The sequence below is a fragment of the Sarcophilus harrisii genome, chromosome 6 (genome assembly GCF_902635505.1).
Source record: "Sarcophilus harrisii chromosome 6, mSarHar1.11, whole genome shotgun sequence".
NCBI lineage: Eukaryota > Metazoa > Chordata > Mammalia > Dasyuromorphia > Dasyuridae > Sarcophilus > Sarcophilus harrisii.
Window position 1 is genome coordinate 136241486 of NC_045431.1, and position 22669 is coordinate 136264154.

Sequence of the window (22669 nt, forward strand, 5' to 3'; positions counted from 1 at the left end):
AGTTCAAATCTGGCTTCACTCACTCACTAGATATGTGACCCTGGGCAAGTCACTTAACCCTTTTTGCTTCAGTTTCCTTATCTGTCAAATGAGCTAGAGAAGGAAATGGTAAACTACTCCAGTAAATTGCCAAGAAAATGCAGAGTAACAGGAAACTGAAAACGACTGATTAACAATAAACTGATTGATTAGCTGGTGTAACCCAGTGACCCTCACTACTACTCCCCCCATACTATTGTCTATACTATATAGCATATATAGTATATACTATTACTATACTCCCCCCATTCTATTGTCGTCTATTTGGTTGTATTTTTTCCTCTTTCCCTGAAATCACTTTCTCTCTCCCTGCTGCCTTCATTCACTTCTAATCCCCCTAAGTGAGCAAACCCAGTTCCTTCAAATTGTTCACACCAGCCCAGAAGCATTTGGGCCATCTTCAGTCTTACTGATATCTTGCCTTTGATGCCAGATAACTCCACAGAGTGTGAAGCTGGCGACTGCCCTGCTCTCACTTAAATCCATTCACTTTCAAGTCAGGAAGACATTTCTTTCCTGATAATGTGTCTCTTTTCTAGAAAGAAGGACAATCAACAAACCTGCCGGGGTATTTCCAACATTAGAAAGATCAAACTGCATCAACTGACAATTCACTCTTTTAAAGTTCATAGACAGTAGATACTAGGATGAAAGCCTAGCCACTCCCTTAATCTTAGACACAACAGACAGAACTGATTTCAAAATATTGCATGCATTTAAGAACATTATTTTGGGAAGGACTTGAGGCTTCTTCATACTGGGAAAGAAGTCCAGGCCATAAAAGGCCAGGCTGAGGGAGTGGGCAACTTCTCTGAGATAATTGGCCCAGCAAAGCGCATGCGCCTTTTACTCAAATGTGTCTCAAGCTTCCTTCTGAGTTGCGCAAAAAAAACTTTGAAAGGCGGTTATGTGGCCTCAGTTCAGCTGACCTCGGGCCTGGCTGGGAGTGTCAGTGGAGTTCCCGTTGGCTTCTGACCGCCCACTCGCTTCTCCAGCTTGCTGCGCAAGTGTCTGGGATGCCGTCCGGGCCACAATGCCAGAAATGCCAGTGCCTCCTCCGGCTATTGCTGCTGTTGCTGGCGGCAGCTGCGCCCGGGAACAGCCAGCCGCAGTCCGCCAGCTTCAGCTTGGCTGGCAGCTGGTTTCTGCGAAGCCAGGACGGCTCTGTGGAGGTGGAGGGGCAGGTCCCGGGTTGCGTGCACAGCGCCCTCTTCCAGCACGGCGTGATTCAGGTACGCGGCGGCGCGCGCGCCCCCGAGCCCGGGCCCAGGCCGGGCCCACGCCCGGGCTTCCCAGCCTCTGTCTCTTCTTTCTTTCCTCCCTCGAAGGAGAAAGAAGGGCGGAAACGTTTGCTTTCCCGCCGGGTGGGCGTCCGAGTCCGTTCAGTCCTGCTCCCGGATGTTCCCTAGGGAACGGAGGGAACGCTGGCGGATTCTGAAGGAGCTAGGGAGGAGGGAGGAAGGTGAATGGGGCTTGGAAGTAGGAGCTGAAAATGACCGTGTCAATTTCGGGCCCTTTAAAGAGAAAAAAGCGGATATTGACAACTATAAATTGTGCTGTACTTGACGGTGGGAGCGATGGAAGAAAAGGACAGGTTATAATGGGGCCCTTGTCAGAGTGAAAATTAATTACTTGTGTAATTATAAGATGTGTCTGTTTTTTTTTTAAATAACTTAGTGTGACCAGTATAATTTAGACTTTTTAGGGGTGGTGGTGATAGTTTGTTAGGAACAGAAACAATATTACCCGGAAAATGATTGTAAAAACACTTTGCTAGTTTTTTTTTTTTTTTCCACTTTGAAAATGTAAAGTGATAAAAGATAGGTAGGAAAAAGACATTTACATTCTTTTCCGGGTTTTAAGAGGCTTTTCTTTTCTTTATTTATTTTATTTTATTATTATTATTTTTTTTGGTTTAAATTTCTTTTGATACCAAAGCGAAGGTGAATGTGTTTTCATATGTAATGAAGAACAGAAAACATCGTCTGTATGAGAACGGAAGGAATGAAAGCAATCATTGGTGGGAGTGATAGAAAGCTGAGGCTAGCCAAGCCAAGATCTGTAGCAGGATAAGGGAAAAGGGGCAAGTGCTGTAGAGAAAAGAACAGTGTAAAATTGAACTAGTTCACCAAGTGATCGAGATGGGGAGAGAGTATATAGCAGGTGCAGGTATGGAAATTCACTGATAGGGAGAAGGAATGGAGATGATTGATGACAACAGGCTTAAAGGTTAACTGACTTGTTTCAAGATCTTACCAAAATCAAAAATAAATGAGTTAAAATTTGAACCCAGGTTCTTTGATTCCGTGTTCAACACCATTGCCCTGTATCACACTGCATCCTCTTTGTCACAAAAGACCTCAAGCTGTGTCTAGATTATTCTATTATAGATTTTGTAGAGTTGGGAAAGTAGGTAAAACGGGCAGTAGTGAACTAACATTAATTTGGGCACCTTTTAATTTTATCAGTTATGATATGTTTTGTATTTTTTTCCCACAAGTACTCACTGTCCTTTTTTCTTTTAGATATTTTGGGAATCAAATAATCTAATTTGGTGTTGATTTTTGAATTTCACTTGAAACAAACCTGTGACTTGAATAAAAACAGTTGATTTCATAAATGACTCATCAGTCATCTGTTACTTACTTTAAAAATATGAAACATTTCTTTTTCTTTTCTTCTTTTCTTTTTTTGTAGTTCTGGTATTTGGAATGAATATATGGTATCTTTCAACCTTTTTCCTTGAGGGAGAAGGGATTTGTGATATATACGTTAAAGTTTTTTTTATGAGGTATAAACCTTTGGCCTCTTATCTTATTCCCAAATTTTTTTTTTTTTTAACAATGTATTAACATTTTTCCTATCCTCTCTTTTGCATTTAAAGTCACCAAATATTAACATACATAGTGTCTCTTTAATTTAGCAAAGTCAAGTATATAGACATGGAAAGGGGGTTAAAAGACAGAGAAAGAATTTTAAGTAATCTAGAATCCTTTCCCAGAACACCACTCAGTGAGCATCTGCCCTTGCTAGCTTTTCTGATAAGCCAAGTTTGTGCCAAACTCCCTCTGACCACCTTTTACTTTCTGTTGCTTCTCAGTGAAGCAAGCGTGTAATATTGTGTGTTGTAATATATTCTTACTGTAATCATACTCTAGTGTGAAGCCTGTTCAGAATTCATGTAGGTAGTTGCTGTTCAATTATTTTAATTTGTGTCTGATTCTTCAAGACCCATTTGGAATTTTCTTGGCAAAGATACTTATTTGGTTTGCCATTTCCTTCAGCTCATTCCATCATTCCAGATGAAGAAATGGAGGAAATAGGTTTAAATGAATTGCCCAGGGTAATACAACTATTAAGTGTCTAAGGTCAGATTTGAACTCAAGAAAATGAGATTTCCTTATTCCAGGCTTAGTGTTCTATCCACTGTATCACCTAACTGTCTCTGTCATTTCTTATACTATTATAATATATTTTACATTTTTATACCACAGTTTGTTTAATCAGTCATTCCTTGACTATTGAGTGGATGGCCATCAGTTAGGGAATAGCTGAGTAAGTTACAGTATATGAATGTAAAGGAATATTATTGTTCTGTAAGAAATGATAAACAGGTTGATTTCAGAAAAGCCTGGAAAGACTTAAATGAATTGATGCTGACTGAAGTGAGCAGAACCAAGAGAACATTGTACGCAATAACAGCAAGATTATGTTGTAATCAATCAACTGTGATGAACCTGGCTCTTCACAGCAATTTGATGATTGAAAACAATTACTTGGGAGGAAAAATACCATCTGCATCCAGAGAGATAATTATGGAGACTAATGTGGATTGAAGCATGGTATTTTTACCTTTTTTTGTTTGTGTTTTTGTTTTTCTTTTTTGTAATTCTTCCTCTCCCCTCCCACTCCTCTTTGTTCTGATTTTTCTTGCACAACATGACAATCAGTGAAATACGTTTGAAGTGATTGTACATATATAACCTATATCAGATTGTTTGCTGTCTTGGGGAAGGGGGTGTAAGGAAGGAAGGCAGAAAAAAAATTAGAACACAAAATCTTACAATAATGACTGTTGGAAACTTTAAAAAATGTTAAAAATAAATAAAGGCATAATATTTCTATTAAAAATTTGTTTCATAGTTGGATGACCACAGGTCTTGTGGTGTGTGCCTTAATTGGTATGGCTGCCTATTGAATATCTGACCATTTAATACATTTTATCATTTTTATAAATGATATTTATCTTTTATTTTTTTCTCCTGCTTTTTGTGGTATACAGAAAACGTAATGGCTTTTGTGGGTTTATTTTACTTTGTGGTATCTTGCTAAAGCAATTTAGCATCTGATTTTTAAAAAAATAAATATAGCACATTGGACTGAAATATATAAGCATGAGACACATTTTTGAACATACCCAATGTGGGAAAAAAATTTTTTTTAGATATGTTTGGTGAAAGGGTTTTGTTTTTTTCTTTTTTCTTTTTCGTATAAGGGGGAAAATGGGACAAAGGACAAAATGCTTAATTTTAAAAATTATTTTAAAAATGAACATTGCATAGCACATTTAGAGTGATATTTAACCCTTTATTTTCTCAATTCTTTTTCTTGTCTTATGTCAAATGGTAACAAATCAGAGTCTCATCAGTTGATCATTGAAGTGGGCAAGCTCAAGAATTCTGAGAGAGAGAAATAAGCAGGGAATGCATTCCAGGTATGGATAAAGACATGTAGGATCCAAAGTTGAGTTTGAGGCCATAGTTAATAGTAGTGTGCCTAGAAAGTACAAGTTGTGAAATAGCTTTGTGAAATAAATCTGGATAGACAAACTGTAAATTTAGTTTATATTTGTCATATTTTAAAAGTTTTTTCCTCCATTTTTTACATTTAATAAACTTGCGTTCTCTCTCACTATTGCCCCTTTATTGTTTTGAAATCAGCCTCTTGTAACAAATGTGCATAGTTAGTAAAAATCAAAATTGTTCATGTCTAAAATGTGTCTCATTCTGTGTCTTGAGTTTATCTCTTTCCTATTAGGTGGGTAGGTAGTATCCATCATTATATCTTTCAATGTTGTTTTCCCTTTAGATTGTTATTTTTAAATTGCTCTCTGATTCTGCTTATTTTACTGAATCAATTCATACAAGTCTCCCCATGTTTCTCTGAAACTGCCTCTTTCATCATTTCTTATATCATTAATCTATTACATCCCAATTCCATAATTAACCTTTCCTCAACTTATGGGGCATCCCCTTCATTTCCATTTCCTTCTCTCCACAAGAAAAGGTACTGGGTAATTCTGTACACATGAATCCTTGTCTTCTTTCTCTTGATGGGTTTATAGACTAGGCCTAGTAATGGCATTATTGTATTCAGTAGCTTTTTGGGATATTACTTGAAATTGCTGGAAAGGATTTCTTATTGATATAATTTTGTATAGTTTATATGGAAGAGCCAGCATATATAGTGAGTCAAGTACTGGACTTGAAATTAGGTGGATGAGGTTTTTAAATCATACTTTCGACACTTACTAGGCATGTGTTGGGAGACAAGTCACTTAGTTAACACTTTCTTAGGCATCTCTCTGAAATTTGTCTACTAAAGACTATGTAGGTTGTCATCTGTATTGATGGAGAGAGTTTCTCTATTGGGAATTCTTCACATTAATTGTTATTTAAAAGTATTAGAACTGTTTGAGCCTGTTGGATGGGAAACAGCCTTTGGAATTTGGGGGCCTATTGTTTTCAAAAAAATCTAGTGATTTTTTTCTCTAGTGAGAATGGTCAGAAGAGACTGAAGATCAGTGTGATGCTGTTATGGAAAGAGCTCCAAACTGGAATTAGGCAATCTTTGTTCTAGTCTTGTTATAATCTTATGACCTTGGGGAAACAATTTTAATTTCTTCGGGTCCTTAGTCTCTTCATCTGGAAAATGACAGAATTGTACCTGGTGGTCTTAAAGATCCATTCCATTTCTAAAATTCAGTGATTTTAAAAAGGCGGTTGAACTCAACTCATATCCCTTAAATATTTCTCCTAGAAAAGGAAAATAAAAGCATTATCTTTGAGACCAGTTACTGGTTGGAAATAGATGCCCAATGGAGAATGTTATCTGGGCAAAACAATAATTTGCCTAGATAATTTTTAGTAGGATAAAGTAGGTGATGGATAAGACTCCATTCCTTTGTCGTCTCTTAAGCCCTACCCCCCCCCCTTTTTTTTTTTTTTAACTATGTTGTTCTCTTATCAACACTAGATATTGGCATAATAAGCCACCCTCTATGACTCTTGGCTTCATGTAACTTTTTAGTCATAATCTTGCAACCTTTCTCTTAAGAGTGTATTAGAATTTTCAGGTGGTTTGGGCTATTAAAAGCAGTGGTTCCATATTCTGCATATGGTGGTCTTTGGTTACTAAAGAATGTAGGTTACGAGAGTGGATTCCAGAGAGATGAGTGAAGGATTCATATTGAGAAGGGGCAAACAGTAGGAATTGCTGTCTGGACAGATACTTGGAAACTTCATTTGGAATGGAGAGTTATGTGTCAGTAATGTTTTACAAACCTGATTTCATGCTTTTTAGATTGCTACAAATCAAGATTATCAAAATAATACTTTGTGATAATATATGAGGTGTCCTAAATGTGTTCATATACTTAGAATCTGTACTGTCCGAGAAATGTTATGATATAGTGTGGAAAAATTGCAGGGTTTGGATGGAGTAGTTGATTATGATAAAAATGATGATGATAATAAGAATATTGGTATTTTTAGTTGTAAGAAAATTCACTTCATGGACCTTAATGGTGACATTCAACATAACTTGGATCCAGGAAGATATAAGTTCAAATATGGCCTTACTGGCAATGTGACCTAAGACAAATCATTTAACCCTTTCCTAACTTCAGTTTCTACATTTGTAAAAATGGGGACACTAGGAGCATCTAATTCCCAGAGTAGTTATGTGAATCAAATGAAATAACATGTCAAATTCTGTGCAAAACTTAAAAGTGCCACATATAAATACTGCTGCTACTGTTGTTAAAGTGTTGTGTCAATCAAGTCTTTTGGGAAACTATACTTTGTTATAAGGAGCAGAGCCAGGACTAGAAAAAAAGGTTTTATAAATTCCAGTTTGGGGCTCTTTCCATAACACCATCACACTGATCTTCAGTCTCTTCTGACCATTCTCACTAGATTTAGATTTCTCACTAGATTTTATAGGCCCCCAAATTCCAAAGGTTATTTCCTATCCAATAGGCTCAAATAGTTCTAACATTTTAATAATAGAACTCCCATGTGGAAACTCCCTTCAGCAACACAGATCACAACCTATATAGACTTTAGTAGACAAATTCCAAGGAGATATATCTAAGCAGATATTAGTTAAGTAACTAGTCTTCCAGCACATGACTAGTAAATGTCAAAATAAAGGGAACAATTTGCACAACATGGATGAAGTACTAGGCACCCTTTGATTTTAATTTCAAATTATAATCTAGTGTTGTAAACTTATTTGAGGGTTTTTCTATAGGTGTATTTTTAGTTTCAGATTACAGTCAAGATATCTTTCTTATGCTTTTGGTAAAATAAAATGATAGTAAAACTGATTGAGAAAGCTTAATTTAAATACTTTTAACTATATGTTGTTAGTACATATTTGTCTATGATTGTATTTATTATTGAAAGTTTAAGTAGCTGTTTCAAAAATTATTTCTTTTTCCTCAAACTACTTAAATGATAACCTTTTTGAAGACAGAAAATTCCTTTTTTAACATCTGTAGCTCTTGAGAAGCACAGTTCATTGTTAATTTAAAAAAAATTCCTGGAGGGCCTTTAGTGCTAGCAAACTTGTTAGCTAGAGTGAATTATAGGGCAGCTAAATTGTGCACTGGATAGAGTGCCAGATCTTAAGATTAAGAAGACTCATGACAAACATATCTGATTTCTGATTTCACATCTGGCCTCATCAGATACTTACTAGCTCTATGACCCTGGGCAAGTTACTTACCTCTGTTTGTTTCAATTCCTAATCTATAAAATGAGCTGGGGAAGGAAATGGCAAACCTCTCTGGTATCTTTGCTAAGAAAATCCCAAATGAAGAGTGAGACATAACTGAACAATAGGCTGAATTATGCATTTTTTTTTTTTTTTGGAACATCACTTTATTAGCAAAGGTAATACCTTGCCAATAAAAAGAGGTCAGTGATTCTTCAATATCAGAGGTCATCTGATATTCACAACAGTATTTTTATGCAATTGGTTACATAAGGTACAATGATGCAAACTAAACAAGGACTGCGATTGGTTTAAAGCAGATTTGGGGGGTGGGTTTATGTTTTGCTAAATTGTGCTGACTTTTAGCAATTGGGGAAAATGAGTTAAGTAACATCCTTTACAAATTGACCATATATATTTACAATCACTCTTTTTTTCCTGTGAATGTATTATTCATATTTACTTTTTAGTTGTTTGCCAGTTATTAGGGATTTTGAATCTTTTTTGTATATGTTTGTCATAGAACCCTTCAGCAGGCTAGTGAAGCCCATGAACTTCCTCTTAGGAGCATAAAGTATACAGGATTTCAATGTCAAGTAAACATACATTTCAACAATAACTAGCATTTAGGTATCACTTTAAGATTTGTAAAGAAATACACTTCACATGTATTATTTCATTATTTCAACAACCCTGGGAAATAGGTGCTGTTATCTTTCCCATGTAAAATATGGGAAAACTGAGGTAGAAGGAAGATAAACGTCTTGCCTTACTCCACAGCTAAGATGTATGTGAAGGTGGATTCAAACTCATTTTATTGACTTCAAATCAAACATTCTATTCACTAGGCCATCTGACCACTTATTATACATCAAGCACAGTGATAAACCCTAGGGATACAAAAAAATGGCACAAAACAAAACAAAACAGTTCATGCTCTCAAATGTAGAGTTCTTCTCTAAAATATAATGTTCCCTGGGAGCAGGTTTTTTGGGGAGCTTCTGGGAGCAGCCTTAGTTTCACTTCAGTAAATACCCCAAATGCAGCCAGAAGTTAAAATCCAAATCCTTTATATTCTCTTTCAAGTATTGTCTCCTTCCTTGAGCCTGGTTAGCTTTCTTAGAGGCCTATCTCTCTATCTCTCTCCTTAGTTTTGAGAGCTCTTGCCGCTAGTCCTTTGCCTCTCCAGCTTCAGCCTCTAGCTCCCTCTGAATTTTCAGCCAACACAAAGGTGGAATATGAAATGAATCTGACTTAGCCTCCAAGAGTGGGCTTGTGTCTTCTGACTTGTGAATCTCCTGGACTCAATCCTGATTGGTTCCTATCTTATATATGCTCTCTTAAAGGTGTGAATCTTGAGGGTGTAAAAGGTGTGAACTCTAATAAGTACTAAGTATTTTAGTGAACTAGAGAACTGTTAAAATACCATGCTAAATTAGATATTGTCTCTATCAATTCCAGTGACTTAGCCCCTTGTAAGAATTCTAACACTCAAGAAAGTCAAGTTTTAATGAAAAAAATAACTATGCAAACAACTACATAAAAAGGAAACTAATTTTGTTGAAATATAGCTAACCAAGTCAGAATGTCCAATTTAGATAATAGAATTACTGAGTAGGGAGAATATCCAGGAAATGTCTAACAGATAGTGAAAATAAAGTTCTTAAAAACAAACAACTCTTGATCAGTTCTATTATCTTTGAGGTTGAATGCAAATGAGGTCTCACAAAATTAGGAATGGGAAGACTATGGGGTCAAAGATTCTACAGGTTCAGCTGGGCTAACTCATTAGTAAAGTACCTTTTAGATGGAATCTTTGAAGTTCTTATTCCCTTTCCTAGTTATTTCTTTCTTTCTTTTTTCTTTCTTTTCTTTTCTTTTCTTTTCTTTTCTTTTCTTTTCTTTTCTTTTCTTTTCTTTTCTTTTCTTTTCTTTTCTTTTCTTTTCTTTTCTTTTCTTTTCTTTTCTTTCTTTCTTTCTTTCTTTCTTTCTTTCTTTCTTTCTTTCTTTCTTTCTTTCTTTCTTTTTTTTCTTTCTTTTCTTTTCTTGCACTCACTTCTGTTCCGATTTTTCCCCTCCCTCCCTCCCCCCCCCTCCCTAGATGGCAAGCAGTTTTATACATGTTAAATAGGTTACAGTATATCTTAGATACAAAAATAACCTGGGAAGAAAAACAAAAATGCAAGCAGTTTACATTCAATTCCCAGTGTTCTTTCTTTGGGTGTAGCTGCTTCTATCCATCCTTGATCAATTGAAACTGAGTTAGTTCTTCTCTTTGTCGAAGAAATCCACTTCCATCAGAATACATTGTTGACATATACAATGATCTCTTGGTTCTGCTCATTTCACTAATCATCAGTTCATGTAAGTCTCGCCAATCCTCTCTGTATTCATCCTGCTGGTCATTTCTTACAGAACAATAATATTCCATAACATTCATATACCACAATTTATTCAACCATTCTCCAATTGATGGACATCCATTCATTTTCCAGTTTCTAGCCACTACAAACAGGGCTGCCACAAACATTTTGGCACATACAGGTCCCTTTCCCTTCTTTACTATCTCTTTGGAGTATAAGCCCAGTAGAAACACTGCTGGATCAAAGGGTATGCACAGTTTGATAACTTTTTGAGCATAGTTCCAAATTGTTCCCCAGAATGGCTGGATGTGTTCACAATTCAGTGTTCCTGTTTACCCACATCCCCTCCAACATTCTGCATTATCTTTCCTTGTCATTCTAGCCAATCTGACAGGTGTGTAGTGCTATCTCAGAGTTGTCTTAATTTGCATTTCTCTGATTAATAATGATTTGGAGCATCTTTTCATATGGCTAGAAATAGTTTTAATTTTTTCGTCTGAGAATTGTTCATATCCTTTGACCATTTATCAATTGGAGAATGGCTTGATTTCTTATAAATTAGAGTCAGTTCTTTATATATTTTGGAAATGAGGCCTTTATCAGAACCTTTGACTGTAAAAATGTTTTCTTAATTTATTGTTTCCCTTCTTACCTTGCCTGCATTAGTTTTGTTTGTACAAAAACTTTTCAATTTGATATAATCAAAACTTTCTATTTTGTAGTCAGTAGTGATCTCTAGTTCTTCTTTGGTCATAAATTTCTTCCTCTTCCACAGGTCTAAGAGGTAAACTATCATATGCTTTTCCAATTTATTTATAATCTCCTTCTTTATGCCTAGGTCATGAACCCATTTTCACCTTATATTGGTGTACGGTGTTAAGTGTGGGCCAATGTCTAGTTTCTGCCATACTAATTTCCAATTTTCCCAGCAATTTTTGTCAAATAATGCATTCTTATCCCCAAAACTGGGGTCTTTGGGTTTGTCAAACACTAGATTATTAAAGTTATTGACTGTTTTGTCCTTTGAACCTAATCTATCCCATTGATCAACTAGTCTATTTCTTAGCCAATACAAGATGGTTTTAGTAACTGCTGCTTTATAATATAATTTTAGATCTGGTACAGCTAGGCCACCTTCATTTGATTTTTTTTTTTATTAATTCCATTGAAATTCTTGACCTTTTGTTTTTCCATATGAATTTTGTTGTTATTTTTTCTAGGTCATCAAAATAGTTTTTTGAGAGTCTGATTGGTATAGCGCTAAATAAATAGATTAGTTTAGATAGCATTGTCATCTTTATTATATTTGCTCGCCCAATCCAAGAGCATTTAATATTTTTCCAGTTGCTTAGATCAGACTTAATTTGTGTGGAAAGTGTTTTGTAGTTTTGCTATAAAGTTTCTGATTTTCCTTTGGCAGATAGATTCCTAAATATTTTATACAATCAGTAGTTACTTTAAATGGAATTTCTCTTTGTAACTCTTAACTGTTGGGTTTTGTTAGTGATATATAAGAATGCTGATGACTTACGTGGGTTTATTTTGTATCCTTTTCCTAGCTATTTCAATTTTTTTTCTTTACCCTTTCATTTCTTCCAAGCATTTATTTAATCCTTGTGGGGGCTTGTGGGATGGCTCTCTTCCTCAGGCTTTACCCTAAGGTATCTTTTAAGTCTAAGTATTTGATGTTTCCCTTGGTTTGCTCATTTCAGTAGCTTTGTTGTGTAGGTTGGGGGGTTACTGTGGGAGTGGGGCACGTGCTTGGGTCAAGCTCCAGAATGATGTGCAGTTTTCGATCTGGCAGTGAAGACTAGACTCCGCTTCTTTGTGCTTCTTTCTAAATTACCTTATGTTCCTTCTCTGCTTTAAAAAAAGTTTCAATGGCCATGTGTGAGATGGAGTACTAGATTCCCCCTTACTCAAATTGACTACTGGGAGGCATCTCCAGGTAACAGAAAGCCTTTATTAGGTTCTTGCAAGAAGCAGGCCAGCATATTCACTAAGCAGTCTAGTAGGGTGTGGTGCAGTACAGAATCAGAAGCTGGGTTAGATCGCCAAAAAAGCATGGGTCTGTCTCTTATCCTGTTTTTTAAATTCATTGAATGGACTGAATTATTCAGGAACATGGAAGGGGCTGTTGACCAATGTACAGCATCGTTTCCTTATTTGGCATGAGCATTGCTTATGTGCCATGCAGCTTCTGCTTCACAGGAATCAAGGGACTTCCAGAAACTTAGGCCTAAGGTCTGCTTTACTTTACCCTACAGTCTTCTAATAAATCTTCATTTATTCCATTCAGTCCCTCCTCTTATTGATATTCTCCTGAATATTTCTCACATCAGTCCTGACACATCTCTTCTGCTAAGGCCTACATGTTACTCCCATCCTCCAGTTTCTTCAGTATCTATAGGAATCTACCCTTGTCTATTCAAGACTAGCATCCTCATGTTGGCAAAAGCCCCCAACTTCCATCCTGTGCCCAAGTGGCTGGCCCATGTGTCTGGATTATCCTTTTTGGAGACCAAGATATCTCCCCATCCATCTGTATCTCCCATGTTGGTGAGAAATGTGTGTGTGTGTGTGTGTGTGTGTGTATATACTTATTTTAAGGAGACATATATGTGTATATAGATAGATAGATATGTATATCTCTCTCTATATATACTTCTTTTAAGGAGATCCCAAAAGATTGGAGGTCACAAACCAGCATCGTGAAGTATCTGAAAAGAATTTCAGGCCTGAACCCATCTCCAAGTCCAAGGGGCAAAGCTCGTTGCAATTGTAACACCAATTGAAACAGGCCATAATCCAAAAGGATTTAGAAAAAGAAAAAACAAACAAATCAGGAGAAACAAATTTATAGGAAAAGGGCAGAGAGATATGGGCTCTCATGTCACCAGTATGCCAATTTTTTTATTCCCCTGAATATTGAATTTTATGGTCAAGGAGTGGAAATGGAAGAGTGACCCACCATTTGTCTCAGGAGCCATGCCATCACAAACCAACAGATTAGTAACTAACAGCCAGCGTTATTTATGGAATTACAGTATTGTCAAGACCCAGTGACCTCAGGGCCACTGCCACATCTCCCCTAGAAGCTGTATCCCATCATTCCCACCTTAAGCAGTCAAGACCCAAGTTCATTTGGGATAAAGGGATGAAAGTCTCATCTTCTTGAGCTGTTTCAGGCTGTAAAAGATGTAGAGCTGATAAGGGGTCCAGACTGAGGAGGGGAGACATGTGATTTGAAGGTGGTGGCAGCAACATCCAGGAGATGCTGAGTGTCAGAATGAGGTATCGGGTGATATTCGGGTTGATCAAGTCATTGAAATTTCATGGTTTGAAGTCTGGAAGAAACAACTCTCACAAGTAAGTGAAAAAGAAAAAAAAATAAAGTGGAATTAGTATGGGGGTTACTGGGAACCCCATCCAGAGGAAAACTTAGGGTGAGGTAGATGAGGCTATCATGAATATTTCATATCCATACAGCTTTTCCTAGGATAAATACCAAAGAACATTTCCCTCAAATCCCTGCTTTTGTTTGTCCCTTCAAAGGAGTAGGGCCAATGGATAAAGGGGCATTATAATTATACACAGTGAAAGGAGTGGTTAGGTGGCCTAGGATGCAAGCACCATAATGTTTAAAAGGCATTAAGAATTGGGTTATTATTATAACCCAAGAGATTATAGATTATATGAGATTATAAACGGATATGAATTCCTTTAGCAAAAACTCTGAGACTTTTCAGTCCTGCAAGAGAAGGCTTTTACCCAATTAGTAAAGTTGTCAACAAAAACCATAAGCAGTTTGAAGCCCCTTCAAGGGGACATGTATAAAATCTATCTGCCCGTCTTCCCCTAGGTATGCATCCCTCCTCCAGATGGGCTTCAGGATTGAGGGGGGAGGGGTTTAAAAACCCTTTCAGGATTTATTTGGGCACAAACTTGACAGATCTATTTGATTGTTTCTTCTAGTTTGTGACCAGTGAATATAGGTTTCATAGGGGATTGGAGAACATATTTTTTTACTCCAAGTGAGCAGCTTGGTGTAGCCCAAAGAGAAGTTTCCACTGACTGGCCTCTGGGACTAAAAGTTGGCTTGAAGGTGTTTGAAACCATCCAGAAGGAGAAAGGGTGAACCCCCTTTCTTTAGCAAGGGCTTCTTTCTGAGGGCTATATCAAGGAATATAGAGGTTGGGGAGTTGAGGAATTAAAGGTGACATGGTCAGGGGCAAACAGGCAGCAACATAGACAGCTGAATTTGCAAACCTGTTTCTCTAGGTCTAAAGTGAATCCCTCTTCTGATATCCTTTATAAAACTCAGCAGAAACCTTTCTAGGTCCATGGACAGCTTGTAATAATTGTAGAATTTCCCCTGCATGTTTAATGGGGGGGATTTATTTATTTTTGCTGTCAAGATCTTCTTTCTTTTCACATAGCCCCACGATCATGCAAAACATGAAAAGCATTACTTGAAGTCAGTGTAGATGTTCACTCTAATTCCTTTCCCCATTTTTAAAGCTCTGGTGAGAGCAAAAATGCTCTGAATGTGATAGGGAGTTAGAACTTCCAATGGCTGATCAAGGGTGAGCTTAGAGGCTTCCTCAATTAGGAGAGCTATAGTAGCCACTGCTCTACAGCAGGAGGATCACCCCAAAGATACCAAGTTTCTTTGAGAAGTCTACAATCTAGGCATGACCAGAAAAGTTCACAGTTATTTCTTTGAGGCAGGTTCGGGAACTGATAAGATTACAGGAAGTGGGAGTTAATTCATGCCCCAAATATGTAATAGATTGATCAGCAATGTGAGGCTTTAGACAAAGAAACCATCACCCCAAGAGATCAGAAAGTTAAGGATTTTTATGGCTGCAGCCAAAGAAGCCTCTTGAGTTGGACTGCAAACCCAGATATCATTTATATATTGGACAGCCAATGCCTGTCCAAATATGTAGGGCTGTTACATAAGCCCTGAGCTACCTCCATATTATGAATATGACTATTCAAGTTAATACATTCCCCTGGATTTGCCCCCTCAAAGGCAAAAAGAAAATAAGAGTCTTTATGCTGTGGTATGCAAAAGAAAGCATCTTTAAAATCTAAGGTAGAAAACCATTGTGTATCTCCTGGGATACTTGTATTGGACTCATGGATTCTACTGATCACTTGCTCTGATTAACAAAATTTGCTTTATAAGAGGAAAAAACAGGGACATGATTAAAATAGTGTCAAACAGGTCCTTCAAGCTTCAGTCTGAGAGCACATATATGACAGGATAAAGCATAGCTCTTTGACAACCAGTAATGCAGTAATAATTGTACCTCATAGCCAAATTCAGGAATAATCAGGTGGGAACTGAGAAACTGAGTCAGAAGGATCCAGCCTTGAGCAAAGACTAAGCTCTTTCTCAGATAAGACATCCACCTAGGGATAGCTCAGGAAGGCATCCCTCTGAGTAATTTACAGCATTTTTCTTGAATAGTGGGTTACTGACTTATTGATCAGGCAATTAAATTCAAAACTCAAAAGAATATCAGTTATAGAAGAAATTTTATCTCTAACAACAAATTCTACTAATTTCAACTTAGGGCTAGATACATTATTTTTTTTAAAGTTTCCCAGGACTTGCACACATAGGAGATCTTATTTAACATGTTTTTACATGTTTAAACACATCCTGTTGGCAAAGGGATCCATTGTTAAACAAACATAGATTTTTCAGTAAAAACATTCCTTGTTTAGGAACTATATGTCCTAATAGGCTCATTTCTCAGTGCTGATGACTCTGATGGTTTCAAGAAAACTGGCAAGCTTACAAATTAAGGGGAGTTGATAGAGACCCCAGGAAAGGGCTGAGCTTGCTTGTTGCCTTCCCTAATCATTCTTAGTGTTTTCATGGGCTGGGCTGTTTGATACCTCTCCCCACTTTGTAAAAAGGGGGAAAAGTGCTGTATACCATCCTATTTGAAGGCTTCATTTCATCTCTCTTGTTTCCAGTAATTGCCACAGTAATTGTCAATTTTAGATTTAACATGATGACAATAACTCCAAATAACTTGGTTAACAATTTTAGAATCTTCCTAATAACCAAATAACAGTAATTTTTCTCTTAATTTTCTAGCAAAGGTGAAAATACCTAATTCCCTAAATTACATTTATAAAATATTATAAAAGGGAATTAGGAAGCTAAATAAACTTTCCATCTTCTTTAGTTGTTCAATTTATTCTGTTTCCAAGCTATTGCAGCTTTGTAAGTTCTTAGAGAGGATTTTTATTTCTTTAAATAAGTTTCCCCTTTGTTGTAGGGAAAAAACAAGACAATTTTTTAAAATAGCTTTTTATTTACAAGATATGCATGGGTAATTTTTCAACATTGACAATTGCAAAACTTTTTGTTCCAATTTTTCTCTTCCTTACCTCTATCACCTCCCCCAGATGGCAGACAGATCAATACATGTTAAATATGTTAAAGTATATGTTAAATACAATATATGTGTACATATCCATACTGTTATTTGCTGCACAAGAAGAATCGGACTTTGAAATAATGTACAATTAACCTGTGAAGGAAATAAAAAATGCAAGGGGACAAAAACAGAGGGATTGGAAATGCTATGTGGTGGTTCACACACATTCCCCAGGGTTCTTTCGCTGGGTGTAGCTGGTTCTATTCATTATTGAACAAATGGAACTGATTTGGTTCATCTTATTGTTGAAAAGAGCCACGTTCGTCAGAATTGACAAATGAATATTGTTATCAAAGTATATAATGATCTCCTGATCCTGCTCATTTCTCAGCATCAGTTCATGTAAGTCTCTCGAGGCCTTTCTGAAGTCATCCTTTCTATCATTTCTTACAGAACAATAATATTCTATAACATTCATATACTACAATTTATTCAACCATTCTCCAATTGATGGGCATCCACTCAGTTTCCAGTTTTAGCCACTACAAAAAGGGCTGCCACAAACATTCTTGCACATACAGGTCTCTTTCCCTTTTTTAAGATCTTTTTGGGATATAAACCCAGTACTAATACTGCTGGATCAAAGGGTATGCACAGCTTGATAATTTTTTGAGCATAGTTCCCAATCGCTCTCCAGAATGACTAGATAGATTCACAATTCCACCAACAATGTATCAGTGTCCCCAAAAGAAGACAATTCTTAAAAGTGATATAGCACAGATATTAAAATTTACTTAACTTTAGTTCATGAGATTCACTAAATTCTAATTATATGTCCCAAACTGAATTGCCATTTGGTTATTTTCTAATTCACACAAACCATTTCTCTTGTGAGCCAGGAAAAGTTAAAGTGTCAGCTTTTTGGCAGACAGGGCCCTCAAAAGTCTGATTCTAGATAATTCAAAAGGAGGCTGTTTGTTATCAGAGTTTTTAAAGTAGCAGTGAACTGATTTTCTGTTATTCTAAAGTTCCCAAATTCTTAAATCTTCTGTTAATACAGTCAGGGCAAAGAGATTACAATTTATATATCCATTTAGTGGACCTTGATTAGAGCTCCTTTAAAACTGCTTTTACTGCCCTATTTCAAATAACAAATTTCACTGACTTTCTCTCACTCTTATCCCATGTATCCCTTCTGCAGTCAGAGAAGGGGGGGAAAGGGAGGGGGTGAAAGACTCTCTTTCCTCTATGCACTATCCTCCTAGTCTTGGGTCAAAAATATTTTTGCAATAAGTAGAATTGAGAAGATCTCTTTTTCCCTTCATTGATAAGGTAATTTAGTACTTTACTTTTCTTTCCACAAATTGTAATTTTTCTTTAGACACTCTCAGTATTGCTAAGGGGTGCGTTAACAAACCCTAACTCCCTACCCCTCCTTTGAGTTAAGGGCAACTGTCTTAGTGGGTACATATGGGCCTTAGGTATAGATGCATCAGGGATTGGGAAATTTACTAGATCCTTTTTGAGTTGTTCTATTTCTATCCTCAGAGGTCTATGGGAATAGGTGGAAGGAGTTAACAAGTCCTCTGGCAGGATTGCTAGAAAGGGGTTGAGGGTGGAGCAGTAGAGGAGGAGGAGAAGCAGGGTCCTATGGGTGTGGTGGACCTATTCCTGTTCTGCCTTTCCCTTTCTTTATGAAAGGATGAGAGGAGCTTTGGGTAACCAGAGGTTTTCATAAACCACTTCTGGATTTAGAGGATCTTTTCTATTTACATACACGTTTAGTTTCTGACATACCCAATCCTCAGAAGACCTGTATTTTGGCCAAATCGTCCCTCTTCCCAAAAGACAGCAATATTTTCATCATTTTATTTTTATCTTTACCTTCATATTTTGGTAATTTATTCCAATTTTGTAGTCAGCTACCTGGTGGTATTTTAGATTTTTGCTCAGAAAATTTGGGCATGGACTGCTCCTTCCCTATTCTGCTAAAAGCTTCCTTTCTATGGAGAGCAGCTCCAATTTAATAATGATCTTGTAAAACACAGAACCAACTTCTCCACTCTGATCAACAAGTCTGATGAGATTGCCCTCATCAAGCAGTCACTAAGAGTGCTCCTCCTCTGTGCCATTCATCAGGACTTCCTTTTAGCTTCCTAGATACCCCCTCCCCCTTTCTTTGGATCACTAAACCTTAGCAGGACTCTGGCAATCCCAGGGTCCCCCCTTCAGCCTACGGACAGTCCAAGAGTAGGGCTCACACATAGTTCTTACCTCGGGGTTATGTGCGGATTAGTTGCCTGTCCTCTTGTGGACCAGCTGGGCTTTTTTGGAGACTTTTCACTTTCTGTTTTTACTGAGTTCCTTCTCTTTGGGTTGATACTTCACAGAGAGGGAGGTTGGAAGTCCGGTCCTGAAGACTATTGGAGAAAATTCTCTCAACAAGCACCTGTCTCTTTATCAGAACCCTAACCATATCGAAAAAAAAAAACCATAGGATCCCAGATGAGTCCCCATAAAACTGTGTGGGACAGAGTACCCCTCTTATCCAAATTGACTCCTCAGAGGCTTCTCTGGGTACAAACAGAAAGCCTTTATTAGGTTCTTGCAAGAAACAGCCCAATACATTCACTAGGCAGTCTAGTAGGGGATGGTGCAATACAGAGCAGAAGCTGGGTTAAATAGCTGAAAAAATCGTGGGTCTGTTCCTTATCCTGTTTCATTTTTAAATTCATTGGATGGACTGAATTCTTCAGGAACATGGAAGGGGCTATTGATCAATGTATAGCAACATCTCCTTATTTGGCATGAGCATCGCTGATGTACCATTGAAGATTCTGCTTCATAGGAATTGTTTGACTTCCAGAAACTTAGGCCTAGGGTCTGCTCTACTTTACCCTATAGTAATCTGTGAAATCTTCATTTATTCCATTTAGTCATTTTTTTAGTCAACTGTTTCGTTTAAAAATATTTTTGGGGGGGCGGGATTTGTTTTGTTGTGAGAGAGGATTAATATTTTAAACTTTTTATCTCTAGGCTAAGAGTTCAGTTACTGTTAGACTTGACATAGCTTTTTTCAAGTTTTGAATATAATAACATTGATAAGTAAATACTATGACTTTTATTTGCATCTACAGGACCCTTATTATAGATTTAATGACCTGAATTACAGTTGGATCTCCTTGGATAACTGGACCTATAGCAAGGAATTTAGGATTCCCTTTGACTTCAGGTATGTAGTTTGTTTTTTTTTTTTAACTTCTAATAAAATCTTTATAGGTTGTATATTCAAATAAAGTATGATTCAATATTCACTTCTTAAGTATCAATCATTTTATAAAGTGTGCTGCTTACCATTCCCCATCTCCCCATGCCTGTTCATCTTATATTCAGAAATTTAGAATTAGTCTTTTGAAATACTGATTTTTATCATGTTTTCTCTGACTTCAATTGAAACAAGACTAAGCCTAACTGGATTTCAAGATATTTCATAATATGTTTCCTTTCTACATTAAGATCTTTTCTGTCCAGCCTTGGTTTCAGCAAAATAATAACCACCAAGAAAAGTCAGGAATAAAGTCCCAAGCTTTTATTGTCTCCTTCACAGTCTGTTTCCTTCCCTGAGGCTCGGCTAGCTTTCTGGAGGCCCTTCAGACAGGCCTTGGTCTCCGTGGGGGAAGCAGCAGAGCTGCCACAAGGCTGAAGAAGATGAAATGTCTCTCCGAGTCCTAGAGCTTGAGCCTCCAGCTTATATACTCTATTACAATTACATCAGTACAGTATACCGAGTATAAGTCAATGATTATATATCACTAGGGAACTATTATTTGTTGTAAGATTGAATCAGTCATACTGAACTAGAGAACTCACATTCTAAATTAGATAATCATTGTCTGTCTTATCAATTCCACTGAATTAACACCTTGTTCAAATCAATCATACTGAGGCTTAAGTATATTTCTCCAAAGTTCCTGGCCTTTACACTTTTCCATTATTCCTGAACACAAACCTTTCATTTCAGTTAATCCTATCACCTTAATGTTGCCATAAATGCCATACTGATTCCCATTTCCTTGATTTTGCTTATTCTATTTTCCTGCTTCCATTTTCTTCTTCCATTATTCAACCATACTAGATTTTAGGCCAAATTTAGGTCAAACTTTATTAGGAAACCTCCCTGAATAGTCCATTTTGAGTACTCTAACCCATCTTCCTTCTGCAAACTTCTACAGTACTTAGCCTGAACAGTGCTGTATACCTCTAAATTATATTCTACTTGGTATTGTTATTTCTTTGGTTCTTATATATTCTTCTTAACTGCTCAGTTAAATTTTTTAACTCAAAAAAATTTTTTTTGATTAATAAACATTTATCTTCTCTTCCTCCCAATAAGTAGGGGAATAAAAAAGAAAAACAAAACCCTTGTAGCAAAATATTTGACTGGACAAATAGAAACAAATTCCTACCTTGGCCATGGCCAAAAATAAATGTCTTGCCCTGAATTTCCAAAGTAGATTGTAGATTCCTCTGTTGTAAGGATTGTGTCCTCAAGAGGGCTTATAGAATTCTCAGTGGTTCAGTGATTCAAAGCAGTCCAAATAGACTTTGAAGAGAAAATGCCATCTGCATCCAGAAAAAGAACTGAGACTAAATATAAATCAGCACATGCTGTATTCATGTATTTTTTCTGTTATTTAATCTCTTCCATGGATTTTCTCTTTTGCTCTGATGTTTCTTTCCCTACATGATTCATAAAGCAATGTGTGTTAAAAAATAATAAAATAAGAATCATCTTTTTTATTAAAAAAAAAACAAAACCCAGAAATTCTTCTTGAGAGTACCTTCTTAGGCATATGTCTGACCTATAAAGTGATCATATACCTTAATTTCCATTAGCTAGTAAGTATTTAAAGTAAAGAAAGTTTTCTTAAAATATTACTCTGAGTATTAAATGACTTGATATTTAAAAATCTTTTTCTTTATTTTTTTCTTAGCAAATTGCAAAAAATAAGCTTGATTTTTGAGGGAGTTGATACAGTTGCAGAAGTGCTGCTCAATAATGTTACTATTGGGAAAACAGACAACATGTTCACTAGATATGTAAGTAAATAGTGTCCAGAAATGTTAAAAGCATGAAAAAAAATTAATTTTTAAATATTTAGAAATGGTAAAAGCATTAACAAAAGTTAATTTAAAAATATATGAGTAGTATTTGTATTGTTAAACTCCCGGAGGGCAGATATCTCTCTAGATAAACTGTGCTTGTAGTTCTGTACTAAGGAAATATGTACCTTTCAGGAGTCTTGATAAGTTTGAATTTTTGGTTTTGAAAATATCTCCATGTTTTCAGAGTTTTTACATGAAAAAAAGATTGATTGTTTTTTGGTTTTGCATGGAGTTTGTTCTTTTATTGTGTTTCTTTTTACATTGTCATTCTAGGATTGCCTATAATCTTAGTGCCATTACTTTTTTTTTGTTGTTGTTATTTTGTTATTATTACACAGAGCCTAAGACAATGCAAGAATGGCCAGTGTTTCGGAAATACTAAACATAGTCATTTTCTGAAGGAACAGAAAGTTGATTTTTATCTAGTATTATTCTTGTTTTTTATGTAGTAGTATTCTTAGTATTTATTCATAGTGTAGTATTATTAGTTATTTCAATTATTTATATTAGTGTATATAGTAATTATGCTATTATTATTAGCATGGTATTATAGTAGTGTTTGTGTTTTATTATTATAATATCTTACCTAGTATTATCTAAATTATCCTAGTAATCTATGCAATCTTCCACCTAATTTAGGGCTGTTTTCTGTAATAAAATATTTATTTTATTAGGTAGGTCACAAGTACAAATCTACTT

General features: G+C 36.3%; 1 protein-coding gene across 1 annotated transcript in view; it reads left to right on the forward strand.

Moving 5' to 3' along the window:
- The first annotated feature begins 531 nt into the window (after positions 1-531).
- MANBA (mannosidase beta) overlaps positions 532-22669 on the forward strand; it is a 117650-nt gene continuing 95512 nt past the window's right edge. The window contains exons 1-3 of the mRNA XM_031942781.1: positions 532-1271; positions 19942-20036; positions 21799-21904. Coding sequence (XP_031798641.1) covers positions 894-1271; positions 19942-20036; positions 21799-21904 — 579 coding nt within the window. The 5' untranslated portion in view covers positions 532-893. The remainder of the gene's footprint in view (positions 1272-19941; positions 20037-21798; positions 21905-22669) is intronic.